Raw genomic sequence first — 25,898 nt, 5'->3', positions numbered from 1 at the left:
CAAACAATGAATGATACATACACTGATGACTAATGCCTTGGTTAATTTACTTTCATACAGGCACAGGTCTTTTTACTTGTTGTCCTCACAATAGCCATCATCAACTTCTTCATTGGAACCTTCATTCCTGTGAAGGCAAAAGAGTCTTCTGGCTTCTTTGGCTATGACGGTATGACACACCCTGATCAATTAATACTTATTTGAGGCTAGATTCAGTTTAGAAACTGAAGGCTCAGCTGGTTTTTTTTTTGTATTCAATATTTTCTTTTCTAGGTTCTATCATGTGGGAGAATATGGGTCCGGACTTCCGAGGTGAAACGTTCTTCTCCGTATTTGCCATCTTCTTCCCTGCAGCCACTGGTATTCTGGCTGGAGCCAACATTTCAGGAGACCTTGCTGTAAGTCACATGTGACATCAAGCCAAGTGAGCTCACTTTGTGTAGCGTTTTCCGCACTGGTGTGTCTGATGCTTTCACTAATTTACTCTTTTGGAAATGGTAAAATGTAACAGTGGTTGATCTGATGACCTTTGGTGTGCCAAAATCCTGTATTGATTATGATTAAAAGGTTTATACATTACAGACTGCTTGCTGTCTTACATCTGTGTTGTGGTTGTTTGTTCCAGGACCCACAGCTAGCCATTCCTAGAGGAACCCTCCTGGCCATTTTGATCACAGGAATAGTCTACCTGGGTGTTGCTGTTTCAACAGGTGACGTAGTACCTGCTACTGCTCATATTCTCTGTAGTCTTTTCAAATCTATTAATTTTTTTATATATACATCATGCTTTTCTAACTCTAGGTGCCTGCATTGTAAGAGATGCTAGTGGCAATGTGAACGACACAGTGAGTTCTCAGTTTATGATGAACTGCACTGAGGCGGCCTGCAAATTTGGCTACGACTTCAATGCCTGTAAGAGAGATAAAAACAACTGTCCCTATGGACTTCATAATGACTTCCAGGTATGATGGAGTGTATCAGAACATAAGGTTTGAAGCATGTTAGAAGTATATGATATTGTTAGCTGCAGAAGTTAAACTGTTAAATTTGCATACATCTTCAGGTGATGAGTCTGGTTTCTGGTTTTGCACCAATTATCACTGCTGGAATCTTCTCTGCCACTCTGTCCTCGGCTCTGGCCTCTTTAGTTAGTGCACCTAAAGTTTTCCAGGTGAGTTATACAGATGCTCAATAAACATGGATTTTGATTTACATAGTAGTTCATGTTGTGTCTTTTCATTAAGCACGACTAAAAAGTATTTGATGTGTCTGTTTTTTCCACAGGCTTTATGCAAGGACAACATCTACCCTGGCCTGAGCTTGTTTGCAAAAGGTTACGGCAAGAACAATGAGCCCCTCCGAGGCTACATTCTGACTTTCGGTATCGCTCTGGCCTTCATCCTCATTGGTATGGCAGCATACCCTGCTCATATAGACATAAAATATATATATATATATATATATATATATATATATATATATATATATATATATATATATATATATATATATGATTGCTAAGAATACATAAAAAAAAGAATTTAATTTGATTTAAATGGAGTTGTTATTTCAAGCATATTGCTATTGTTGGTGCAATTAGTACAAGATTACATAGTTTTAATCTGAAAATGTTTGAGAAAAATACTGAGAAATCTATACCTATAAAATAAAGTTCTTTGCTCTGAAAGAACTTACAGTTAAACAATCTAAAAAAATATTTTGTTTTTATATTGCAGCTAAACTGAATACTATTGCCCCCATCATCTCCAACTTTTTCTTGGCATCTTATGCTTTGATCAACTTCTCAGTGTTCCATGCCTCGCTGGCTAACTCACCAGGTAAGATCAAGACCTAGAAACAGGAGATAAAATATAAAATGTGCTATTTGCTGATGTTAGGACAACACAGGAACTTACTCGAGCCATTCCTTATCTGCTTTTGAAAGTGAGCAGCTCTTCAGGGTCACAGGTAATCTGGTATTTAGCTGTGATAGTGATGTGAGATGATGGGGTTTCAAAAGGAATTATTTAAACACTTAGACAAGTCCTGAGCTGTAGAGTGCCTTCAAAGAACTTAGAGTATTGTTTGACACATCACAAGACTGGTCAAATCAGAGTGCCTACGGAACAGATAACAAGACATCTGAGGTAAAAGCAGTCAGGTGATCGTTTACATGACCTGCCATTTATTCCAACAGGGACATGGATCATCATAGCTGTAAAGTGTAAGCCAAGTGTCTAGTTTTCAAATTCTATCCTCTGACCAGGTGTTGAATTATCCCTTGAAATAAAAATAAACCAGAACAAGACAATATGCAACATGAAAGCAGTTAAACAAAGGGTTAAAAGTAGGTAGGTTGTACAGTGGGTGAGTAGTAGATACCACAAACACTGGTTCAGCATAAGGAAATCAGTACAATGTAGATACAAACAATGACAGGTAACAGGCACGGAAAAACCAATTTAGCAGTTTATAATACTTCACTGTATTGGTGGTGAATTCAGAAAGCTCAGACATAGCCATCTCAGAACCTGGACTAATGAAACCCAAACTGTCTGCATTATTAATTACCAAAAATAAGTAAGTGAGAAAATACTTTCTTTTGTAATTTGGGTGAACTTAACTGTATGATGTAAAATGTAAATTGAATATAGTGTAAATGTATGTAGTTGATTTTTTGTGTATTGAGTTATGTGCTTTTTCCTCCTCAATACCAAAGCTCTAGCAGAATTTCAGGTACAGATTCTTTATCTGTTTCTAATTCTTCCAAGCGGGTCATATAATTACATGGACTTAAATGGTACATGACTCACTTAGAGGCCAACAATAATACAGACATTCAGTAATGGATTTTACTGCCTCTGCAACAAGAAACTATAAACCCCATTTAGTGTTTTGGCCTCTTTAGGGCCAATCTCTCCTCACTCTGGGGGATGTATAAAACCCCTGAATTGGGCTGAGAGAAACATTACCATGAATGTACCCTTTATGTCCTGTGGTTTGTCTTAGACTGTCATTGTGTAACTACACACAGTCCAGCTATATCCCATCACTAAAATCCCACTAGTCTAGTTTCTATGGTACCTAATAATTACGTAAATAAATATGGTCCCTAATAGCTGATATAACTTTCTGGTCTCCAGTCTAACAGGCTAACTCCCATTCTTTAACCCCTACCACATATCCTACTTCAGCTTTATCCATGCTCTTTAATAGCAACATTTACAATGTTCAGACCATGTTAATGATGAAAATGATTGCAAAAGGTTTCCTTTAATGGAGGATGACCACTCTTTTTTTCTGTTTTTCAGTGTTTAATAGCAGGTCTTACTTAAATTAGTCACAGTAAAGGACTCTTGGACAAATCGACCTTTACACTAAGTGCAGCTCCATAATTATTTGGAAGATATTGCAATAGCTTTACAGTGACTAGCACTCTGACTTTTAATGTTATTAAACAAACTTTTGCTTTTTTTGCGCTGTTGTGACTTGTCTGGATCTGCACTACAGGGTGGCGCCCCAGCTTCAAATACTACAACATGTGGGTTTCTCTTGCTGGAGCCATTCTTTGCTGTGTGGTGATGTTTGTGATCAACTGGTGGGCTGCTCTCTTCACCAACGTCATTGTTATGGGTCTCTACATCTACGTCAGCTACAAGAAGCCAGGTGAGTTACAGTATTAACTGTAACTATTGGCACCAATTTACCCATGATATTATTGTAACCAGCCACTGTTCATAGAATCATAATCATAATTCTGCAACCTAGCCTAGCCCATAACCTTAGCCATTAGCTATCTATGTAGTCAATAAATAAATCTGTCTCTTAGCCAGCAAAGGGTACCAACTCTGTGGAAACGATCAACTGTGGTCCCTGTTGCTAAGCTTTCCCACACCAGGTCACTGAATGATTATAGGCCTGTAGCACTAACCTCATAGAATAAGAGCCAACGGACACTTCTCAGACCAGACCACAGTATCTACTGGTTCACCACAGGGCTGTGTTCTCTCTACTCTCTTATACATCTTATGCACAAATGACTATATCAGCAGGTTTAAAAATTGACATATCGTGAAGCTTGAAGACGACACAGTGATGGTCAGCTTGCTGAACAATGACGAGTCATCTCGTGGTCCTGTGGTGGGTGAATTTTTAAAATGGTGCTCTGAATCCTGGAGTTGAATATACCTAAAACTTAGGACATGTATATTGATTTTGGACGTAATGCACCAGGTTCTTACAGCACTGTAATAAATAGCCAGGCTGTAGACGCATTCGAGTCCTTTAAACACCTGGCTACTATAATTGAGAATAAACTTTCATTTGAACAAAACACAAACATACTGTGCATAAAAAGTCAACAACATCTTTTCGGTCTACGAAGGCTGAACAAGTTTTAGGTTGATGGAACTCTAATAACATTATTTTACAGAGCTTTCATTAAAAGTGTCCTTTCATTTTCTTTTATCTGTTGGTTTGGCTCACTCAGTGTTAAAGAGGAAAAATGCACTAAATGGGGTGGTTAAAGTTAGTAGTAAAATCATTGGAATTCCTGTAAGCAGCTTTTCTGACCTCCATAGGAAGCAGCTGCTGAACAAGGTACAGTCAATCCTTTCTGACAGCACCCATCCCCCACACTCTGAGTTTCATGTGCTGCCTTCTGGTTCTCTTTTTAGGCAGCCACGAGCCAGAACCAATAGAATACAAACACTCTTTTCTACCCTCAGCTATCAGTATGGTGTACTCAGAGAGAATACGGTGATGAAAGTACCCCCCCCCCGTCCTGCATATTTTATATTGACTGTGTCTGTTTTCCTGTGTCATGTGCTACTGTGCTGCTACAGATTGATTGGTTGATTGAAACAAGCTTAAGGCATTTTGATAGTGTTATTGGTGTTAATGCATTTTTCTATTTCTTTGTGATACTGGACACATATGAAACATGTAATAAAAAGAAAAAAAAAAAGGTTATATATACAGTTTTGAATGTTTAGACTCGAACTCGGTTAACCCTTTTCCCTGCTTCCTGTCTTTGTCCTGCCCTAGACGAAACACGACCTGTCCTGATCTAAGTTGTAGCATTTCCAAAAATGTTGATAGTTCATTAGGCTGAATAGTTGTAAAGAAATAAAAAAAAAATATATATATATTGTGTGCTGTAATATCACACTGCTACATGATACTGCATTGTCATATTGTTCCTCTCTGCAACACTCATCTGTGCAGCTCTGTACACACACCTGTGTGTACACTCAGTTTGAATTGCAGCTACACACACATAGGAGGTATTTCCAATGCCTGTAACACCACATGTGTCAGACAGCCTTTGGCCCAGCACGATGGCCTGTAAACACTCATCTTAATGGCACTGTGTGTTTCTGCCTGCGTGTGTCCTCCCCTCCAGATGTGAACTGGGGTTCGTCGACCCAGGCTCTGACCTACCACCAGGCCCTAACCCACACTCTGCACCTCAGTGGAGTGGAGGACCACATCAAGAACTTCAGGTACCAAACATAGGACACACATTTCACATCTGCAGTTACCACACAGCTTAAAATTGTAAATAAACACTGAGTTCTGGCTATTTGCATATTAATATCTATCTTTTGAATACTGCCAGATTTGTCCTATCAATGCTGTAGTGCTTTAAAGGATCTATTAGTGATAATGTGCCTTTGGGATATTCCCATGGCAGCAAACCAAGTGAGGGATTAAAAGGCATCTGATGGTGTCTTCAGTATGACTTGCATGTTCCCCTGAGCTCCTTCTTGTCTCTGTTTCACTGCCTGAATTAAATCCCATGGTGCTTAACATATTTGCTTTGATGTGCGCTACTTTGTTTTTTCTTTTGTCCTATGCTAAGAGGACTAGAGGGTACTGTGAAGGTCACAAGAAACAGTGGCTGCAGATATAAACGCTAATAATGCTACTGTTTAGATGTCAAAGCAAAAGATGATGACTAGTGCATTGTTTGAATATACAGTTCTAAAAAGTTTGGGATCACTTATTATTGTTTTCGAAGGAAACAGACATGAAATTAGTCTGAATAAGAAATATAGCAAAAGAACAGGACATGCTGACATTGTCTGAGTTAGAAATAATGATTTTGATTGAAATGACGAATGTGTTCTTTAGAATTTTTCTGCAACACCTTTTGCAGCAATTACAGCCTGGCAAACCTTAGGCATTCTAGTTTTCAATTTTGATAGCTTTCCTTCCACAATGTCCCTTCCAGTCTGTACAAATTTCCTATTTTACCACCTCCAAAGTGCATCCAGACCATTACGCTGCCTCCACCATGCATGACTAAAGGTATTAAGCACTGTTCTATCATCTTGTCTTATCTGTAGACCCCTTCTTCCAGTCTTTCATTGTCCAATATTTCATGGCCCATCTCAGTATTTTGTTTATATTGGCCAGTCTAAAATATGGCTTCTTCAGATCCAGCATACTGAAGTCTTCTCTTCACTGTTGACACTTGTAATTGACGTGTACCATTTAGTGCAGCTACCAGTGTGTAGTTAAAGACACCTCACATGTCCTCATCTTAAACTACACACTCTCAGCTATTTGTCTTCTTGCACAGTTGTGCATCAGGGCCTCCCACTCCTTTTTCTGTCCCTGTTAGTCAGTTTGTGCTGCTGTTAACAGCATGATAAGAAATTTTAAGTTTCCTCACATTTTCTAGCATTGACTAGCCTTCCTTTCTAAAGACAACAATAGACTGATGAATCTCTAATGAAAGTTCTTTCTTTCTGTTGGTACTTATTGGAACCCCTAAACAAACTGCTGATGTTCAGATACTAAACTAACCTAAAGAATGCCATGCTCCCTTGTTTGCTCCGTTTGTTCAACTGTTCTCAGCTGTGCAACACAATTGTAAAAGTGTTTTCTCATAATTAATTAGCCTTACAAAATCATTAACTTGAATTACCAGCCATACCAGGAGATTAATGCAGACGAGTTGTTAATAATAGGTCTCTATGCAAAAATGTAGATAATTCTTTAAAAATCATCAGATTAATTTTAATTGTTTGTGAAATGGATAACATTGTTTGCAAATTGCCTTAAAATGTGTTTTTGGAAAACAAAGAAATTCCCAAGTGATCCCAACCTTTTGAGCGAGTGTGTGTGCGTGTGTGTGCGTGCGTGTGTGTGCGTGTGTGTGCGTGTATAGATATATATAGATATATAAAAAGTGACACTAGCGCTGATAAGTTGATGAGTTTTCTTGGATATGTCTCAATGTAGACCTCAGTGTTTGGTGATGACTGGATACCCAAACTCTCGGCCAGCTCTTCTGGATCTGGTCCACAGTTTCACCAAGAACGTAGGCCTCATGATCTGTGGTCACATTCGCACGGTGAGCAGATACTCAGACACTGTTGCTGTTTGTACTTTTTCATTTTGTGGTAACTGAAAAGATGTTTTAAAAACCCACAATGGTCCTAAAATGCTTCAGAGACTCATGAAAGTCCCAACACAGACAAATATATTATTATTATTGTTGAGAGCATGTAATTAAATACTGCTGGCGGTTTTTGAAAAGGAACTTTGTTGGACTGCTGTGGTGCTTAGAAGTTTGTGAACCCTTTACAGTTTTCTCTACACTTGCTTAAATATTACAAAACAAACTAACCAAAATATTACTATTTATAGTGGAAAATGATGAAGATCACACCAAGAGCAGGAGTGTAGTAGTCCAGGAGGTCACAAGGAACCACAGGGTAATGTCTAGCAAACTATCGGTGTTCGTCCACTATCAGGAGAACATTGTACAACAGTGGTGTTCGTGGGAGAGCTTTAAGGAAGGCGCCACTACTCTCTGAAACAAATTTTTAGCTGCATCCTATAGAAATTCAGTGTCATCTCTGCACATAGTTTTGTCATACTGAAATTTTTGACAATAAAGAAATAAGTGCCTTTTTGTATTTGTTTCCCTTCATTTAGTTTTAGGACTATGGCTGTGAATTTGCAGTCAGGTTTTAGGTCGATTTACAAGGCTTCACAAACTTTCAAACACCCCTGTATATAATAATAAACATGCTCACTGTAGTATTACGCAATGAACCTAATTGTTGAGAATGTAGGGATGAAAAAAGATGAGATTACACTTATTACGCTATATCTTCTTGTGTTTTAGAAAACTATTTTTTCCACAAAGGCTGACAACACTGACTGAACTGAAATATGAGGCAGGCTCAACTACACAGGATTGGGTTACACCGACTGTGTAAATCTATTCAATCAAAACTGTAGGGCTGCTCCAAAACTCACTTTGATTGCTAATGTATTACAAACTGTGTATGTATTAACAACTTAAACATATCTAATGACATTTGAGGTTGCTAATCAGCTAACATATGTAACATGTACCTTGTTCCTTTAAGAGTCACCTTAGAGCTCATGAGCACATCAGTGAGCCACAGTGGTGATAGGGTTGACGTGTTAGTTCCACTCCTATATACACAGTGTAAAAAGCCCCCGCCAGGCTGAACTGCTTCACAATGGAAAAGCCATCTTGATTGGATGAATGCAGGCTCTGTGCTGTGCGGCCACTCTGGCTCTGTGGAACACGCCACCCTCTACAAGTGGCCTCTGATCTGCCCTGCTTCCTGTTTGTATTGCTGCCATTAGGAGGACAAATTAAATGGTGTAAACATTCCCAGCCAATGGAATTACTGTTTCCTGGCTGAAGAACAGCTTTGTGAATAATTTTCTCCACAAATAAATAAACTCCCTGATGAGGAGATTGAAAGCAGGACTTCAAGTTAAATTCTTCAATCAATGATCACAATCTTATCTAATTCATCATTCAATGACGTCTGGATCGACACATTTATCTGGACAGCCATGTCATTTGTTTTGAACTTCTGCCATGCTAAATGCAAGGCTTTGGGGTTAGTCACATTTTCTGTCTTTGTGTGTGTGCACCTCTACACAGGGCTACAGAAGGCCAAACTTCAAAGATCTAGCCACAGAGCAGTCCCGGTATCAGCGCTGGCTGCTGAAGAATGAGACTAAAGCCTTCTACACACCAGTGTTCGCTGAGGATTTAAAGCAGGGCGCGCAGTACCTGCTGCAGGTAAGAAAACAGCACTGCAGTAATGATGATATAAAAAGGATCTTACATGTTTTGAGCCTGTGTTGTTCTAGGGGATATTACTGTGTAAAAAGCAAACAAGTGTGCTGAGATAAGTCAGTTGGCTGTCATGTAACAAGTGTTGTTCAGGCCTCTTGTACCAAGTGCCAACAAATACCAGCAGCCAGTAGTGTTGGCTCACTGTGCCGTGTTTGTTGGTATTGATAAGAACATGCCTCTTATCATGATAGTAAGACATATTATCCACCAACACTCTGTTCTAAAGTAGTTATTTCAACCTTGTAGATGTGAGCTTTGCTGTCTCCAGGTGTCTGCAGCATTTAGCCCTATTGTTATTCCAGACATATCTGCCACCTGTGGACTCACACATGGCCTTTTATTTGTAGCCAGTGAACTCCTATGGTTCATGGGAATTTTTTTAAAAAACTTTTAATGGTATTCTTCATACTTAAATTACATGAAAATACTATTGGGAAAATCCTGTGTTCCAGATTTACATCATTTCATCAGTTGCTTCAGTGCCTCATAGAGCTTCCTCTCCACCCCAGTCAAAAAAGGCTTAGTCCACATCCAGTACTAAATATTTTTTACACGCTTTTAGCAATAACTTTTTAAAAATGTTCAATGTTTTGTAAACAAATAGGCAATTTTACTTTGCCCAGACTTTGAAAAGCAGACCAATATATAATTAATTTTTTTTACAAATATTCTAATATGGGCTTTAACAGGTTGTAATTTAACTAGTTGTGGAACACTTAGTTTGTGAGTTTCTGCTGTGCTGTTAATGTGGTGAGGAATTAAACTTGCAGGCATCTGTAAAGTGGCTCTGGCATAGGTGAGCCAAATGCTGGCAAATTTTTCACTGTCCAGTGTTAAAGCTGGATGGGCTAGCCTGGCATGAAAAAAAGTGAATATAATCAGAAATAGCACAGTAACAGCATTTTGAACTCAGAGAAAGTAGCCATCCTTTATTTTGGAAGCGACGTGTGAGTTCAGTGTTATTTCCTTCTTTTACCCTGCAGGCTGCTGGCTTGGGTCGCCTCAAGCCCAATACTCTGGTGCTGGGCTTTAAGAACGACTGGAAGGACGGAGACATGATGAATGTGGAGACTTACATCAGTATGATCCAGTAAGTCCAGTTGTTTTGAAGAATTCTAAGGCTCTCCTGTGACAATGCAAAGTTAAAATAAGACTGCGAACAGTCACTAAAAGAAGTGTTGCTTAAAAACAGTACGTTACTCTTACCGTTATTTAACTTCTGACATTTTTTACGAACAGTTATGTAGTGTAGCAGTAAAGCAACTTTAACAGATGTGACAAATTCAATTATAAATAAATAGCGCATGAATACTGAATGAAGAGCCACTTTTTATAGTAACATCTTTCGTCAGCAGAGAAACAGCTTTTCTGAAAGGAGATATTCTTTCCTGCAGCTATTTTTTTCTCTCTCTCTCTAACCCATTCAACCTTCCTACACACATGAAAGCAGTGTAACTGAATATGTGGTAATACAGTCAGACATGCACACACAGGCCTGTAAGGAGTAGTTTGCACATTTCCTGTATGTTTGCGTTCAGTTTCACTAGTCTTGGAAATTTGGATGACTTGCGTAATTGAAAGCAGTCACAGTAGTTACCACCTCAGCTTCCACTTCTTCAAACTATACTGAAATATAGAGTATAGTGAGAGATGGTACTAATTACACCCATTTTATTTACTTAATATGAACTTATGAACTTAATTAATACACAAGTCCATCTCATTGTTATTGTAAAATCTTGTTTTCCTGCCAGATCCTTTATTAGCCATGTAAGACCGTAAGTGAAGGACTTAAACACACTGTAAAGTGTGGGGCTTATAGCATTAGAGCTGAGGGTCAGAGATGGTGCAGTATTGAAATCAAGCTTAATACTCTCAGCAATGTGACCTTTACTCTCCATCCAGTAGCTGTGCCAGTGCACTCGCTACAAGTTTCAACTTGTAGGCGTGAGAAAGATGTTTGAACCTGGCTTTTGTTGTGTGTAGTCAGTGCTTATTGGAATTCAGCTTCATTTTGTTCTCTGTTTATGTATTTTTCTCTTTCAGCGATGCCTTTGATTTCCAGTTTGGTGCTGTTATTCTGCGACTGAAAGAGGGACTGGACGTGTCTCATATCCAAGGACAAGGTATCAAAGACACATGCTTACATACACAACTTGACTGCAGAGAACTATATAGCTGTCAGGTTTTTCTTCTTTTCCAGTATCCATTTTTGTATCATTATTTTGTCAATATCGGTAAAACATTTTGCATGGCATAGTTGCTCTCATGGCATTTTCCACTGTCTTAATCTAAAATATATTTTATGGGAGGATATATATAAAAATCTTTGGTTTATTATAATCAGGCATTATAATCTGTGGTCCTTTCTATCCATAGAGACAACATTATCTATAACAACCTAATAGTTGTTCAGGTATTCTTGCTTTTTTTTTTTTTTTTTTTTGCTTTAGCCACACCTCCCAGCCCTCTAGAGCTTATGATATCCTGTTTTGTTGCTTTATGGGAAAGCATAGCATTTTGTAGCATTTTTACACAGCAGCATTTTTGGGTATGCCAGACACAGGAAGTCAGGAATATCTCATGCTCCATTGCTTAGAATTTTATGATACTTATTAAAAATGTCTCTTGTGACTTTATAGTAGTTAAAGGCCAAATCTCTGCTTTTCTTTGCTTCTTGTGTGTTTTTTTTTTTTTGTTTTTATGTCCTCACCATCACTGCTGTTTGTAATTCTCATCATCTTAATTGCTCTCTCTGTGACTTATTTTGCTCTTCTCGTTCCACCTTTCCTGGCATCTTACCATCTGTCCTCACATTCCTCCCAGATGAGTTGCTGTCCTCCCAAGAGAAGTCCTCAGGGATGAAAGATGTGATCGTGTCCATAGACACCAGCAAAGACTCCGAAGCTGATTCATCCAAGCCGTCCTCCAAAGCCACCAGCCTCCAAAACAGTCCAGCTATACAGAAAGGTTGGTCAGCCTCAGTATGAATGTCTCTGCATTCATCTCAGTTTTAGATTCCAACTATTGTCTATCAAGCAGACTATAGAAGAAAGTTGTTGTTTACCCCAGAAAACTATTACCACAGTGCCAGTAAAATGGAAGAATGAAAATGAATGAAATTAGATGAAACTCTTGCACAGCAAAATGAATACTGTAAACAACATGTCTATCATTGTTTAGGTTGTGTGTTTGTGTGTTGAGATCAGTTCATAGCAGAGAAAAGCTTTTCAGCACCATTCTCACAGATCCCTCTAAATCCATCAATGACCTCCCTTATTCTGCCTCCACACACACACTACCGTGACAGGAAGTCACCCCAGTGGCCCACAGCCCCAGTCGTCCCACTGCGCCCAGTTTGTTAGTTAACAGATGTCGTGTCCTGTGTGTGTGTGTGTGTGTGTGTGTGTGTGTGTGTGTGTGTATACACTTTGGTCCTCACTTTCTTCAAACTTCAATGGGCTGTTGGACTAACCTAGTATTAGGTTAGGGTGAGGCATTTATTTAAGATGATCAAGGTTTGATTAGGGGTTAGCTAACGCATTATATCGGTGAGAATTCTTACAAAGGTAGTAAAAGTAAAATCCAAGAGAGAGAGGTCAACATCCCTGTTGTCTGCAAGTGCCATGTACACATTTGTGGGCAGAGCAAGCAAACAAACTGTTCCCAGATTGTGGGAACTGTAGTATTAAACATTCCTAACTGCATCCTGATCACCAGCCCTCATCCAGCCTGTGGACGTAGATACTTATTGTTGTAAAATTGGGAGTTATAAAGTTTACATATAGACAACAAAGCACTCTACCTCTGCACGCTTAGTTTATCATACATTCTAAATGAATCAACTGTATTTTCGATTTAAATTCATAATCTTTACAATTTTGAAAACAAAATATGTCAAAACATGTCAAGCCGATGGTCGACCAATACTGACAGTGTATGTCTGTATCCTTAGTACATTGGGTTTTCCCACTGTTGACATCAATCCTTAGTGAAGTATGTTGATTTTGCAGCGGTCCCTGTTTGTGAGAAACCACTCTGACTGGCTGTTCAGCATAAATAATCAGTGTGTACGAAATCAGTGGTTGGAGACAGCTTGATGGTGTAGTGGTAAGATCTTTGCCCTCCATGCAGGAGACAGGGGTTTGAATCCCGGTTGTGACACACCTCAGTAGGGGTCCCTAGGGAAGACCTCTCTACGCTTACTCTGCCTGCTCTTGTACTTTGTACCACACCTGTAAGTCGCTTTGGATAAAAGCGTCTTAGCAAAATGACTAAATGTAAAAGACAAACGATGATGGAAGCAAGCAAACAATGTTAAGATTAGTTTGTTTCCATTTTCCGAACGGCCATTGCAGACTGCTACCACCTGCTGGTTTGGAGAGTTATTTTCTTCTCACACAGTCACAAATGTACGCGCTAGCTGGACACTGTAGACTTTTTGGCCCAGACAAAGACAGCGTAAGGCTCTTTGATGCTGACATGTGTCTCCATCCAAACCTGTACCTGGCTTAAGGAGTTTGTTTATGCTGGCTGCCTATTTCTTTGTTTCTTTCTTTTTTTAAGCCCATAATAAGTTACACTGTAGAGTGTAGAGTGTGTCCATACAGCATATCATGCTAGTGGAAATGATTTGTGCCCATACTGATGGGGCCATGCACATTTTGAATATGGTCTGAAAGGACAAGAAGTAGCAAAATAAAGAGGAATGCATTAATATGAGTAATCCTCTTACTTCCATCTAAAGCTCTTACCTGAGCTATCATGTAGACAGACTGTTTGCCCAGTTCCCCTCTGTTCAGCCTCTTCACTGTGGGAGATTTTGGCTATAATTCTGGCATAGTCTCAGTAAAGTTGTCGAGCTTTGAGAATTAAAACTGAGTCATTCGCACCTAATACTCTCCCATGTCCATGTACAGTGTGTTGCTTACCAAATGGCCAGTGAAGGCCAGTTTGATTTAACTAGACAATCCTGGCTCAGAGCCGCTGCTTTTACAGCTTAGGAAAAAAGGTTGGGCTCTCATTTAAAAGTCCTGCTATTGGAAACAGGGTTCTTGTTTTTCCACGAACCTGCATGTCTGTTAGCATGAAGCTCACAGCTCATTGCTGTCCTCAAGACCTTACTGTATCTGTGTGTGTCTTCTTTTTGCATTTTTGTGTTAAATTTTTTTTTTCTGTTCATCTTGCTTTATGACCAAGAAACCTTGGCTGTAAGTGATGGCACATCAAATCAGCATTTCACCTCAGTTATAATTTGATTGTTTTCTCTCCTTTTTTATTTCATGTTTCCCAGATGACGATGATGATGGCAAAGCTACAACTCAACCCCTATTGAAAAAAGGCAGGAGATCCACTTTATTGAGTTGCCTTAAACTTTCTCTGCTTTGTCCTTCCCCACCTTCCTGCCCCAGTGTGATCATTTCCTGTTAAATCATGTGTTCCCCTTTTTATGCTTTTTATTTCTGTCACCTCGTTTTTCATAGTATATTTAAAACCTGCACCCTGCTGTCTCTGTCTTGTGTCTTACTCTGTCTCTCCCATGTTTCTGGCCTGCCAGCTACTTTGCGTCAGAGAATAACACTTTGTCTTTTCTTCCTGCTCTCCTGTCCAGTTTCCAGCTTGTAGCTCAAGCCCAGTTTGTGAAGCTGGGCTCTTTGTGGTAGTGCCTTTGACTCAATCCAAGTTTTGAGTATTTACCATTGTGTGCCAGTATTTCCATTTCCTCTAAGGTGTCTTTAGCCTGTTGCTTATTCTCTTACTAGAGGGGACAGTTTGCTGGTAGCTTTCTCTTCCAGGATGAAAACTACTCTCGTGTTTTCATGTTTCCAGGGCTGTCCAGTTCATTTCTGAGCCTCTTGCAGCTTTTCTTCCTGATTGTTTGCTGTATATGAATGTGTCTCTCCTGTGTCCATTAAGTCAAAATTAAAGAAATATTTCTGATAACAGCTTTATCACAACTTACTAACTGATGTTAGCTAATATTAGCATACATTAGATAAATTGACTATCCTGAATCAGTTCACTGACTTTAGGACCCTTTCCTTAAAGACACCCCTTAACACTCAGCAGTCCTACAGGTTTGAGCCCAACTACAATTAGCTTTTGCTTTACTTCTCTCATTGATGACTATTTTCCAAGGCATATGTTCTTTATGTGATGAAATGATTAGTCTAAATGACTGATCACAAAATTTGTATTTACCATTTTAAAATGGTACCATTTTGGTTAAAAGCCCCAAGCAATCTGAGGATTCTATTCAACATACTTCACTTATTCTCCAAATACCACACTGTAAACATAGAAAATGCATACCTACATTAAAACCTGTCTTATCACGTTCATACCTTTTTTTTATAAAATTGTAGTCATACTATCAATCAAACACAAAGTGATGTTATCCGAGAGCCACACAGTTTATACAGGCAAATTTCACATAATTACATAACTGACTAATCCACATGAACTGCACACTATTCATCTGTTCAGGATGTTTAGTAACTGTCCAGTGTGAGTTGTACTTTCTCAGGAATCTCCAACACACCAACAAAAGATAGTGATTCTAGTTTTATATTACAGACTAAAAGAACTGTCTTCTGTTGTTGACTGTGTCTGCTGTGTGTGCTGTGTACTTTTTGGCAACCATCCCTGCAGACAAGAAGAGCCCAACTGTACCGCTGAATGTGTCTGACCAGAGGCTGCTGGAGGCCAGCCAGCAGTTCCAGAAGAAACAAGGGAAGGGTACAGTGGATGTCTGGTGGCTGTTTGATGATGGAGGTGAGTCAGTCAGTTTTTACTATATTCACATAGCTGATTATACTATTGTATTATAAGTACAATAATGATATGTAATGCATTTTTGCATCATACTCAAAATGACAGTTAGTAATGTAGGCTTCAGCCAAACTGATGAAACCAATATGTCCACATAAGTCGTTCTTGCTGGGGTGAAATTACTTCTGTCAGTTCATCAGGCTGGAAATATGTGAGAACAAGGCCAGAGGCATGGTTTATGTGTCTGAGACAGTGACATGTGACACTTCAGATCTGGCTCATCATGTCAGCCTCTTCAATGACAGTGTAGACACTGACACTTGTTGGGGCAGGCAAAATGGTAGTTTGGGCTACAGTGATCTCACTTCTGGCTTAACTGAACTGTACTAAAATCTAGGCAATCTACTTGGGTCATCTTCCCAACAAGGTGGAGAGATCTGTGTTTACATCTGAAAACGCTGTGTTGAGCACTTATTTCTCCTATCTAGGCCTGACTCTGCTAATCCCCTACCTGCTGACCAACAAGAAGAGGTGGAAGGATTGCAAGATCCGTGTGTTCATTGGAGGCAAGATCAACAGGATTGATCATGACCGCCGAGCGTGAGTACTGCACGTCCTCCTCATCCTCTTTGTCACATGTGAAGGCTCAAACAAACAGATCATATGACAGTACAATGCATTTACAACAAAACCTAGAATAATAAGAACAATGAAAAGAATATAAATAATAATAATAATAATAGGAAATGAAAATAAAGTGGGAAAGAAAAATGATAATGAATGCATTCAAAAAAACAGGATGAAGCCCTACAACAGAGCTGGTGCCTTGTTATTAGATTTTAACATATTTTGTCATTCACTATTTACTACTGTTAGTTAATACTACAGCTGCTAGTGATACTATAAGTATTCTGCCCACCATGTGTGGCAGGCATTACAGTAGAAAGCTTTGCCATATAAAAGCAAGCATGCAGCTTGTTGGCAGTGCAGCCATCTGCTTTCCTTTCAGCACCACACTCCTCTGCTCAGCTGCTGCTGACAACATACCACACACTGTTTGTCTCCAGCTACAGACACTGTATGATCTGCTGATGCTAGGCTTGTTCATGTTAAACATTAACACTTATACAGTCTATATACTGATCCTGTCTTGTGAATAGGCATTAAGTTATTCAACATTTAGTTGCAAATAATCTAAATATCATGTCTACTTGCCATTTGCAAAGTTTGAAATTTACTGTACAGGACACAGTGCAGCACCAACAACTACATAAACAACTTGTGATTCTCTAAGTTTTTACTAGCTCTACTCACTCATCTTTCATAAACTTGTGGTCAATAGGCAAAGAACTTAAAGCCAAATGCAAAAGGAGTGAACTCATTTGTAATTTTGCAATTTTTAAAAAAAATTTCTAGCACATTTATATTTTCTGCTTACAAAATCTGTGAGATGTGGTTAACGACTAATGGGAAAACCACTAATGTGAGCCTTTTAAGGAGACTGCAAAGTGGACTAAATAGTGTAGTTCTCATTGGAATAACAATGTATCATGTGGTCATGCTGTCTCCTTTGTGGTTGATGAAGCCATAGTCCAGAAGGATTAGAAAGCCATTAGTTTTAGAACAGAAACGGTAATTTCCTTGTTATTGTGGGGAGAAGTATTTCTCATCAAAGTTAATCACTCTCTGTTGATCATAGAATCGACAGACATATGAAGTCATGATGAGTGAACAGACACATTTTCTTCCATTATTTAAATACATTTTAAGCCTCGTTTTATGTTTGTTTTGTATCGATTTTTGAAAGAAAAGTTTTTAGATATTGCTTTCTTTCTCACATTGGCATCAGAATAGAATAGAATAGCTTAGCTGAAGTTTGCTTATCTTAGCATAACTTAAACTTGCCCCACACACACACACACACACACACACACACACACACACACACACACACACACACACACACACACAAACACACTGGTCTGACTATAGTTGACCTTTACCTAATACATGCCATAGTTACTGAGCCTAATCGCAGCCCAAACCTAATTTTAATGTGATGTCCTCCAATGCTCATGTTCTCACACTCATCGTCTGGCATTAATATTTGTCCAAGCAATCATTACAAGACACACACACACACACACACACACACACACACACACACACACACACACACACACACACACACAGTGTCTCTTTCACCCCTTCTCAGTCTCTCATTGTCCCCTACAGCTGCCTCCTACCTCCTTTTGTTGGATAAAATTAGCTTGCTGCTAGCAGCCGAGCCTTTTATCTCTGTGTGCAAGCACACAGCTCTTTGTGCACTTTGAAATCCTTTATGCATTTGTTTACAGGAAGCTACATGCCATTTCAATTTCTGCTGACAGACAAGCCGATAGTAGAATATAATAAAGTGTATAGTTTCTTAATCGTAGACGTATATTTGTTGTATGTTTGTTGTTGTTTTACTTGCACACATAAATAAAAATGTTACTTGCAGAACTCACTTTCAGTAGTTTTTATAGGCAATGTTCTTTGATGGATGGCAATGTAGTCTTTGCACCAAATCTGAAGGTACTGTAGAGACAGTTTATTGAAATAACGTGTTTTAGCTCAGTAGTTATTTGTTGTCATGAGAGAATTATTTGTCCTTTTAGTTGCCAGGTTCTATGTTGACCAGCTAGCCTCTAACTGTGTCAGTCAGCTGTCTGGGTTAGGATAAAGCTTTCAAGCACTGAGCTTCTTTGAAGTTAAAGCTGAAGGAAATGACTCTCATACACAGAATACCATAGTGCTCCCAGAACCTCTATGTTCAAACAGAGCTATTTAAAGCAGCTTCCCTTGGCAGTCAGGGTGACTCTGTGCTGGTATCTCCATCTATAGCTCCTTGCACTGAAAGTTTCTTACAGCTGGTATCTGTTATTTTTTCCGAATCTCTTTGTTTTTGCTTTTTCTGTGTAGGATGGCCACTCTTCTGAGCAAGTTCAGGATAGACTTCTCAGACATCACCGTGCTGGGAGACATAAACACCAAGCCTAAGAAGGAGCAGTAAGTCTTGTACAATAAACTTAAGAAAGCAAAGCATTACTGTATATTACTGCTACCCACCTGCCTGCTCTACTGGTCATGCAATAGTTCATGTAAGCTCACATACAAAAGGCAGTGAAATAAATGCCAGGTAAGTACACATGAGTACACAAGTACCTGGGCTGCAATAGCCTAGATAGTAGATTTAGTATAATCCACACTGAGTGAGTTTCCATGATTTGTAAGGCTTAAACATCTTTAAGCATCCTACCCAAATAAATAATGGAAGATGGAGAAGTTGGTGGCCAGAGTGAATTGATGCTGCCCTCATGTGGTGGGGTTGTGTGAAGACATGAATACAAGTGAAAAGTTATATTATACAGCCCTTCATATGGTTTTAGAAATGACTTGATAAAATAAACAATGCAGCTCTACAACTAGTGTTCTGTATATTCTGACATAACATGATATGAGCTGTAAGGCAATATTGTGGCAATGAAGATTGGAAAGAATACAAATTAAAACTAACTAGCCAAGCATTAATCACAGTTGTACAGACACCGTTGCTGCTATTATTCTTACACTGTAGTTGTACACACTCCTGCAGTGAAGCAGGATAATCTAGGAGCACTTTACATAGTAACAACACAACTGTCAGTCATTATAGTTTTTCAAATTACTATAGAGGCTCAGAGCTGAAGTGGAGTAAAGTGAAACATATTATGGAGTGAATTCTTTCTTTCCCCACACCGGTGGATAAAGTTGTGTACTGCAGTGTGTGTGATGGTCAGCCAGCCTTGTTGTTGTCTGCTCTTCTCTACAAATACCTGATGAACAACAACCTGTGTCTCGCAAAAGAGACACCACACCCATTTTCAACTTGGTTCCTTTGGTTTTTTTTGGGTAGCGTGTGTGTATATGTATCATATGAACTCTCCCTCTGTCTACCTTACATTAGAATATTCCTACTCCTCTGCAGATGATGTCATCTGGAGGAGATTTGCTTTAAGCTGTAGTTCCTCAATTTTTGTAAGACTGCTTCTAAGGACAGTCATAGAGCAGGTCCCTTTGCCATGTTCTCTCACTGGCACTAAAGTACCCGTGTATATTCAAATGTAAATGTAGTGAATGCTAATTCATTTTATGCTGGACCATATGAAGTGGAGTTATTAACTAAAACTTTTACAAATTAAGATTTTTGGCATTTTTGGATTGATTCAGAATTGTAGAAACACGGAGGGCAGTGTTTATTGTTTTTTACTTTTATTGGATAATGAAGCTCTACTGTTGTTGTTGTTGTTGTGTAGCACTGCAGCCTTTGAGGAACTGATCGAGCCGTATCGGCTGAAGGAAGACGACATGGAGCAGGAAGCGGCAGAGAGGCTGAAGAACAGTGAACCCTGGAGGATCACAGACAACGAGCTGGAGCTGTATCGCGCCAAGGTCAGACCATACCTACTCTCTGTAATTCACTTTATTGCTGTTGGACAAAGTTATGTATGATTACATCTTCCAAACCAAAAGACTTTGCTTATCCTTCACAGCCTAGTTTAACATAATCTGGAAATGTGTTGGTGACAGTTTAGTGTAGAGCACTGTGAGTGTTGCAGCAGCTACTGATAATTACAGTATGTGGTAAGCTGATACCTGTATAAACTTGTTTTTTTTTTTTTTTTTTTTTTTTTGCTCTTTAGACTAATCGTCAGATCAGACTCAACGAGCTGCTGAAGGAGCACTCAAGCACAGCTAACCTCATTGTCATGTAAGCTGAACATGTTGCTAGCAATTTTAAATGAGCCATATATATTCAATATGTCATATGTCTCTGTCCTATTTTCAATCAAATATGTTTGAAATGATTGGGAAACATTTGGTAAACATTTCCTACATTTTTGCTGGAAGCAGGGTTGTTACATTTAAACATTGTAGCTTTTTTGTAAGGCTACACCGTAGAGAGGTAGCACCTTGTTTTTTGAAGGGAGTCCTGGTTGAAAATATACACAGCTCAAAAAATAAAGGGAACACCTAAACAACACATCCTAGATCTCGATAAATGAAATGTTCCAGTTCAAAAACTTTTATTACATAGTGGAATGTGTAGATAACAAAATAATATAAGAATGATCAAAATCATTATCCCATGGAAGTCTAGATTCAGAATTGTACTCAAAATAAAAGTGGAAAAGTCAGATCACAGGCTGATCAGGCTGTAGCTCTGTGGAAATTCCTCAAGACAATTTAAAATTAGGGCCTAGTAGTGTGTGTAGCCTCCATTTGCCTTTATGCACTCCCTACAAGTCTACGCATGCTCCTGATGAGACAATGGATGTTCAGGGCATCAGTCGACTTCTGGGCAGTCTGTGGTGTCAGTGGATGGAACGAGACATGATGTCCAAGAGGTGCTTAAATGGATTCAGGTCCAGGGAAAGGGCAGGCCACTCCAAAGCCATTCCAGCAAAATGAGGCCTAGCATGGTAATGCATCCAAAGTAACCAAGAGCCGAATGCACCAGCATATGGTCTTACAATTGGTCTGTTGATCTCTCCCCGGTTCGTAATGGCAGTTGGGGCACCTCTGGCTAGCACATAGAGGTCCGTGCAGTCCTCCAAGGAAATGCCTACCCAGACCATCACTGACCCACCATTAAACTGGTCATGCTGGAGGGTGTTGTAGGGAGCCGACTGTTCTCACCAGCGTCTCCAGACTCTGTCACATGTGCTCAGTGTCAACCTGCTCTCATCCGTGAACAGCACAGCACACCACTTGGCAAAGAACAGCCAAGGGCGAATCCTCCAATCCTGGTGTTCTCTAGCAAATGCCAATGGGCCTGCACGGTATTGTGCTATGAGCACCGGCCCCACTTGTGGACATCAGGACCTCATACCACTCTTATGGAGTCTGTTTCTGACAGTCAGAAACATGCAGAGTAGTGGCCTGCTGTAGGGCTTCTCCTGTTCCTCCTTGCACAAAGGAGCAGATCGTGGTCCTGCTGCTGGGTTGTTGTCCTCCTACAGCCTCCTCCACGTCTCTTGGTGTACATGCCTGTCTTCTCGTATCTCAGAGGGACAAAGTAGTTACTTATTGTTGTGTGGTGTTTAATTTTATTGTTTGTACTTTATTTATGTTAGCTGAAGAAAAATGGCTTTATTGAAAACCACCAGTTTCAGTACTAAAAATAATGAGTAGGTACTAGTATCAAATGCAGTGCTGGAAGAAGTAAAGTACCTCAAAATTACAAGTACAGTGATTAAACAAATGTAGTTAGTTGCTTTCCACCTCTGATCAAACTGCCCTCTGCCTTCTCTTTTTCTTACTTCCTGTTCTGCTGTACAGGAGTCTGCCATTGGCCAGGAAGGGCGCGGTGTCCAGCGCTTTGTACATGGCCTGGTTGGAAGTGCTATCCAAGGACCTGCCACCCATCCTACTGGTGCGCGGCAACCACCAGAGTGTGCTCACTTTCTACTCCTAAACACACATACATGTGCGTATAGAAGAAGACGTTTAACTCTAACATCCCCTTCTGAGACTGGAACACACACCCACACACCCACCCACACACACACACACACACCAGCTCCAGTCCAAACCTTAAAGGTGCAGCACACAAACTGCAGAGAAAACACAGCCACTGATGGAAACGATGCTGGGAATCTGAATAAAGCAGACGCAGGTGATATTGGTTGATGTGTAAATGCTCTACAAGTGTTAGAGGAATGTTGGGGTTGGAATGAAATTTGGGGGTTGGATTTGGAAGGTTGCCCACACTGCTCTTGTTTTGTTTTGTTGTTGTTTTTAAAAAAATATTATTCAAGATGTTTGGGTTTTCCTCTCGTAGCGCTAGTTTCTTCTCATTTCCTCACGAAAATTCGGTGTTTGTCTCAGGCTCCATAGCTGTCATGCGCAACGTTCTCGGCGCCGCTCTCATGATATGGATTATCCTGATGTCATTCTCGTTAGGTTAATTGGACCAGTCAGTGTGTTTGCGATGCAGCAATAATCACTCTTGTTTTCCTTAAAAATTGGGAGAGAACCATGCAGGAAGCTTTGCAACACCTTCTAAAGCCTTATGGATGTGCCTTCCAGTTGAATCAGATGGAATAAGTCAAATCTAATCAATATATGGTGGATAATGGTTAGTTTTAACAAGTTTTTAATGTGATTCCTTCTTAGTTCAAGCCTTGTATTTATAAGAGTGGGTTGTCTGAATTTAGTGAAGGTTGTCCACTTGATTGCATGATGATTTTCTTTCATCTCTTTCTCTCTATTTAACCCTCTTCACCTTGTTTATTTTGGGCATAGCATTTTACTTTGTATTCACTTTTGAGTCTTCCTTATAAAGCTGTTGAATATTTGCGACACAAGACACAATTGATCTTATAGGCTCTGCGCCTGAAAACTGTATATGGATCTTACATTTAAGATATCTTTGCTTTAGTGTTTTTCTTTCCTTTTTCAGGTCAGAAAAGATGTGAACTAAGTGTTTTTCATTAGCCTCGTCAGGTGGAAAGACAGTCTCTCCCATGTAGCTGCTGACTGACTAAATTATGTTTTTCTTTGAACATGTTTTTGTTTTGTTATTTTTTGTTTTCTCTGTGAAACTTCTTTACCCAACGAGCTAGTTTAAACTTTGCCTTAATGCTAAAAGTAACGATTGTCATGAGTTCCTTTTATCTTATAAGCCATACTGGCTGGACGGTCTGTAGGTAAATGCATCAGTCACGTGTAAGAAGTGTTTCAGCACAACTGTCTTCTGTACTGTATATATGCATCTTCATTTCTTCACACAGTCCTGCATTAGTCTGTTACATAGCTTACTGTAGGCCTGCAGGCTCCTGATGATGCCAGCGTTAGCTCCACAGTTGACTTGAGTTTTGTACTCATGCACGCCTCTGGCCACTTGGCTGCCGTGTGACTGTATAATGGACTGCTGGTCTCCCCTTACCCACAGAGCCTGAAAGGGTGGAGAGAATGAAATGAGCTGCAAGCTTTAGAGTGGAAGACTTGCTGGCAGGAAGAATGTGACATTAGAATGTGTCAAGGCAGAGTAAAGAGATACCTCTATGCATATGAGCTTGTGTTGCGTAAATACTTGTAATAAAGGTCCGTCACTTCTTCATGCGAAAGGATTGCCTCAGTTTATTTAAGGTCCTTTTTAAGGCACATCTCTTACTTTACATGTGTTATTTCTTCGTAGAACACTGACTTGTAGCCTTTTTAACTATAGTTCTAATAAAAGCCGTATAGACACAACGTCATGTTTAGAAAAAGTTCTACGTAGTGTAAACATACTTCCTGTCTGTCCTATGGTCATAGAGAATAGTGACTTGACCACATAGCATGGATTATTTTCGGATAACCACACTGCTCTCGTAAATTTGAAACGGTTTCTGTTGTTACTTGGCTTATTTCTGGAGTGATACAGTTAAACTTACTCTGAAGGTGTGTTCAGATTGAATGCAAACTGCCACAGTGGATGGTCTGAAATGTATGGCTGCGTAGTGCAAACTAAGTCAAGGATACATCAGCATGTTTTTGACAACTCTGTTATCCAGGTCCTGGTTATTACAGGGGTACTGTTCAGTGGTTATGGATTTGCTTCAAGACAAAGGATTTAATCCGTTCTAACCGACTGGTTGAAAGTCCTGGGTATTTAAACTGGGGTGTTATCAGGGTCACAAGAGCCAAAGTCAGCTATGAAACTGCCTTAGGAGGCACATGTTGCAACCTGGTAATTTCTGCATCTTTTACATTGATTAAAGAAGAAAAAAAAAAAAAAAAGAAGAAAGCAAAATATTTATTCATTTTTCAAAGTTTCAGTACTCATCTATGTAGCTATTTAAGCAAGAGGAAAGTTGTATCCTTCAGTGTGGTTTTATCTCTACACTGACCTGAATAGACTAAGGAAAAATAAGGTCTGTAACCAGCTGTCATCAGACTAAAGAAGCTGTTTAAATGAGCAGTAAAACATTTCAACCAACATTAAACAAATCCAGTTGGCATGACTCACCTTCATGAGACAAATATATCAGTCTGAACTCACCTGAATTTGCTTTAGGTGCAGCCTCATAAATTTTATTCGAGTGCATTACCCCAAAAAATGAATGGCTCCGTTTAAATGGTGGGTAGCGTAAAGGCCATTGTGAAAACAAAATCATGTTTGCTTGCTGTGCTGTTTAGCAAAAAAAGGGCCACGTGGGTTATCCAATAAAGAACAGTAGAAGTGAACTTGGACTGGACTATAACAGAATTTAGAACAAAAGTCTATTATGGTTGGCTGTAGATCAGAAACTGCCACAAAACTAATGGAATAAAACAGGGTTGTCTGTATTTGTAATGTACTTCTTTTGCGCCGTTTCCCTCAAACAGTTTTAGCATTTTGCTTGTTACTTTCATGTATTCTGTCATTGACTGTATGCAATCGTAAAGAGGAATGTGACACAATTCTTAGGTTAGTTGAATGTACTGTATAATAATGAACACTACCGCTAGGAGGTATCATACATATAATCTCCTTTTGTTTTTCATTCTCTTGTATATGAACAGTTTTCCTGCATAGACTGTAGTTGGCACAGCGCGTTGTAGTGTCTGTCCCTACATTGTGCTGTTAGAGTTTATACAACTGCATCCCATCACTCATCACTGCTTCACCTGCACAACATGCAGGCCAGGACTTTGGTATGCATATATGTGTGTGATGTTGGGGGTTATTGTTATGAGTGTATATATGCATCCAGTATATACACATCAACATACTCCTGTTCACCTGTGTAATAAACATACTTTCCAACAAGGTACCTTGTGTGTAAGTTCTAGCTCACAAAGTACCCCCCAGTGCCTGAACACAGCCAGCTAAATTATGTTTCCAAAGAAGCAACCCAGTCCAAAACCGACCAGAGGGAAATTCAGCTTGATTCAAAATATGATCAACCCAGAGCTGATACAGTGGCCAAAAAAG

The 25,898-nt window shown here is 39.5% G+C and overlaps 1 protein-coding gene across 1 annotated transcript in view; it reads left to right on the top strand.

The window, feature by feature from the left end:
- slc12a2 (solute carrier family 12 member 2) overlaps positions 1-25,737 on the top strand; it is a 54,441-nt gene extending 28,704 nt beyond the window's left edge. Inside the window, exons 7-27 of the mRNA XM_026338850.1 lie at positions 61-169; positions 274-398; positions 626-710; positions 802-962; positions 1,064-1,171; positions 1,285-1,408; positions 1,737-1,838; positions 3,511-3,666; positions 5,405-5,504; positions 7,252-7,363; positions 8,945-9,085; positions 10,126-10,232; positions 11,189-11,268; positions 11,969-12,112; positions 14,436-14,483; positions 15,794-15,916; positions 16,402-16,513; positions 18,878-18,964; positions 20,251-20,386; positions 20,638-20,705; positions 22,277-25,737. Of these exons, the coding sequence (XP_026194635.1) occupies positions 61-169; positions 274-398; positions 626-710; positions 802-962; positions 1,064-1,171; positions 1,285-1,408; positions 1,737-1,838; positions 3,511-3,666; positions 5,405-5,504; positions 7,252-7,363; positions 8,945-9,085; positions 10,126-10,232; positions 11,189-11,268; positions 11,969-12,112; positions 14,436-14,483; positions 15,794-15,916; positions 16,402-16,513; positions 18,878-18,964; positions 20,251-20,386; positions 20,638-20,705; positions 22,277-22,412 (2,364 nt within the window). The 3' untranslated portion in view covers positions 22,413-25,737. The remainder of the gene's footprint in view (positions 1-60; positions 170-273; positions 399-625; positions 711-801; positions 963-1,063; positions 1,172-1,284; positions 1,409-1,736; positions 1,839-3,510; positions 3,667-5,404; positions 5,505-7,251; positions 7,364-8,944; positions 9,086-10,125; positions 10,233-11,188; positions 11,269-11,968; positions 12,113-14,435; positions 14,484-15,793; positions 15,917-16,401; positions 16,514-18,877; positions 18,965-20,250; positions 20,387-20,637; positions 20,706-22,276) is intronic.
- The last annotated feature ends 161 nt before the right edge of the window (positions 25,738-25,898 follow it).

Source organism: Anabas testudineus, chromosome 22, assembly GCF_900324465.2.
Source record: "Anabas testudineus chromosome 22, fAnaTes1.2, whole genome shotgun sequence".
Lineage (NCBI taxonomy): Eukaryota > Metazoa > Chordata > Actinopteri > Anabantiformes > Anabantidae > Anabas > Anabas testudineus.
The sequence above is the reverse complement of the archived record's forward strand: the minus strand, read 5'-3'. Positions and strand labels throughout refer to the sequence as shown.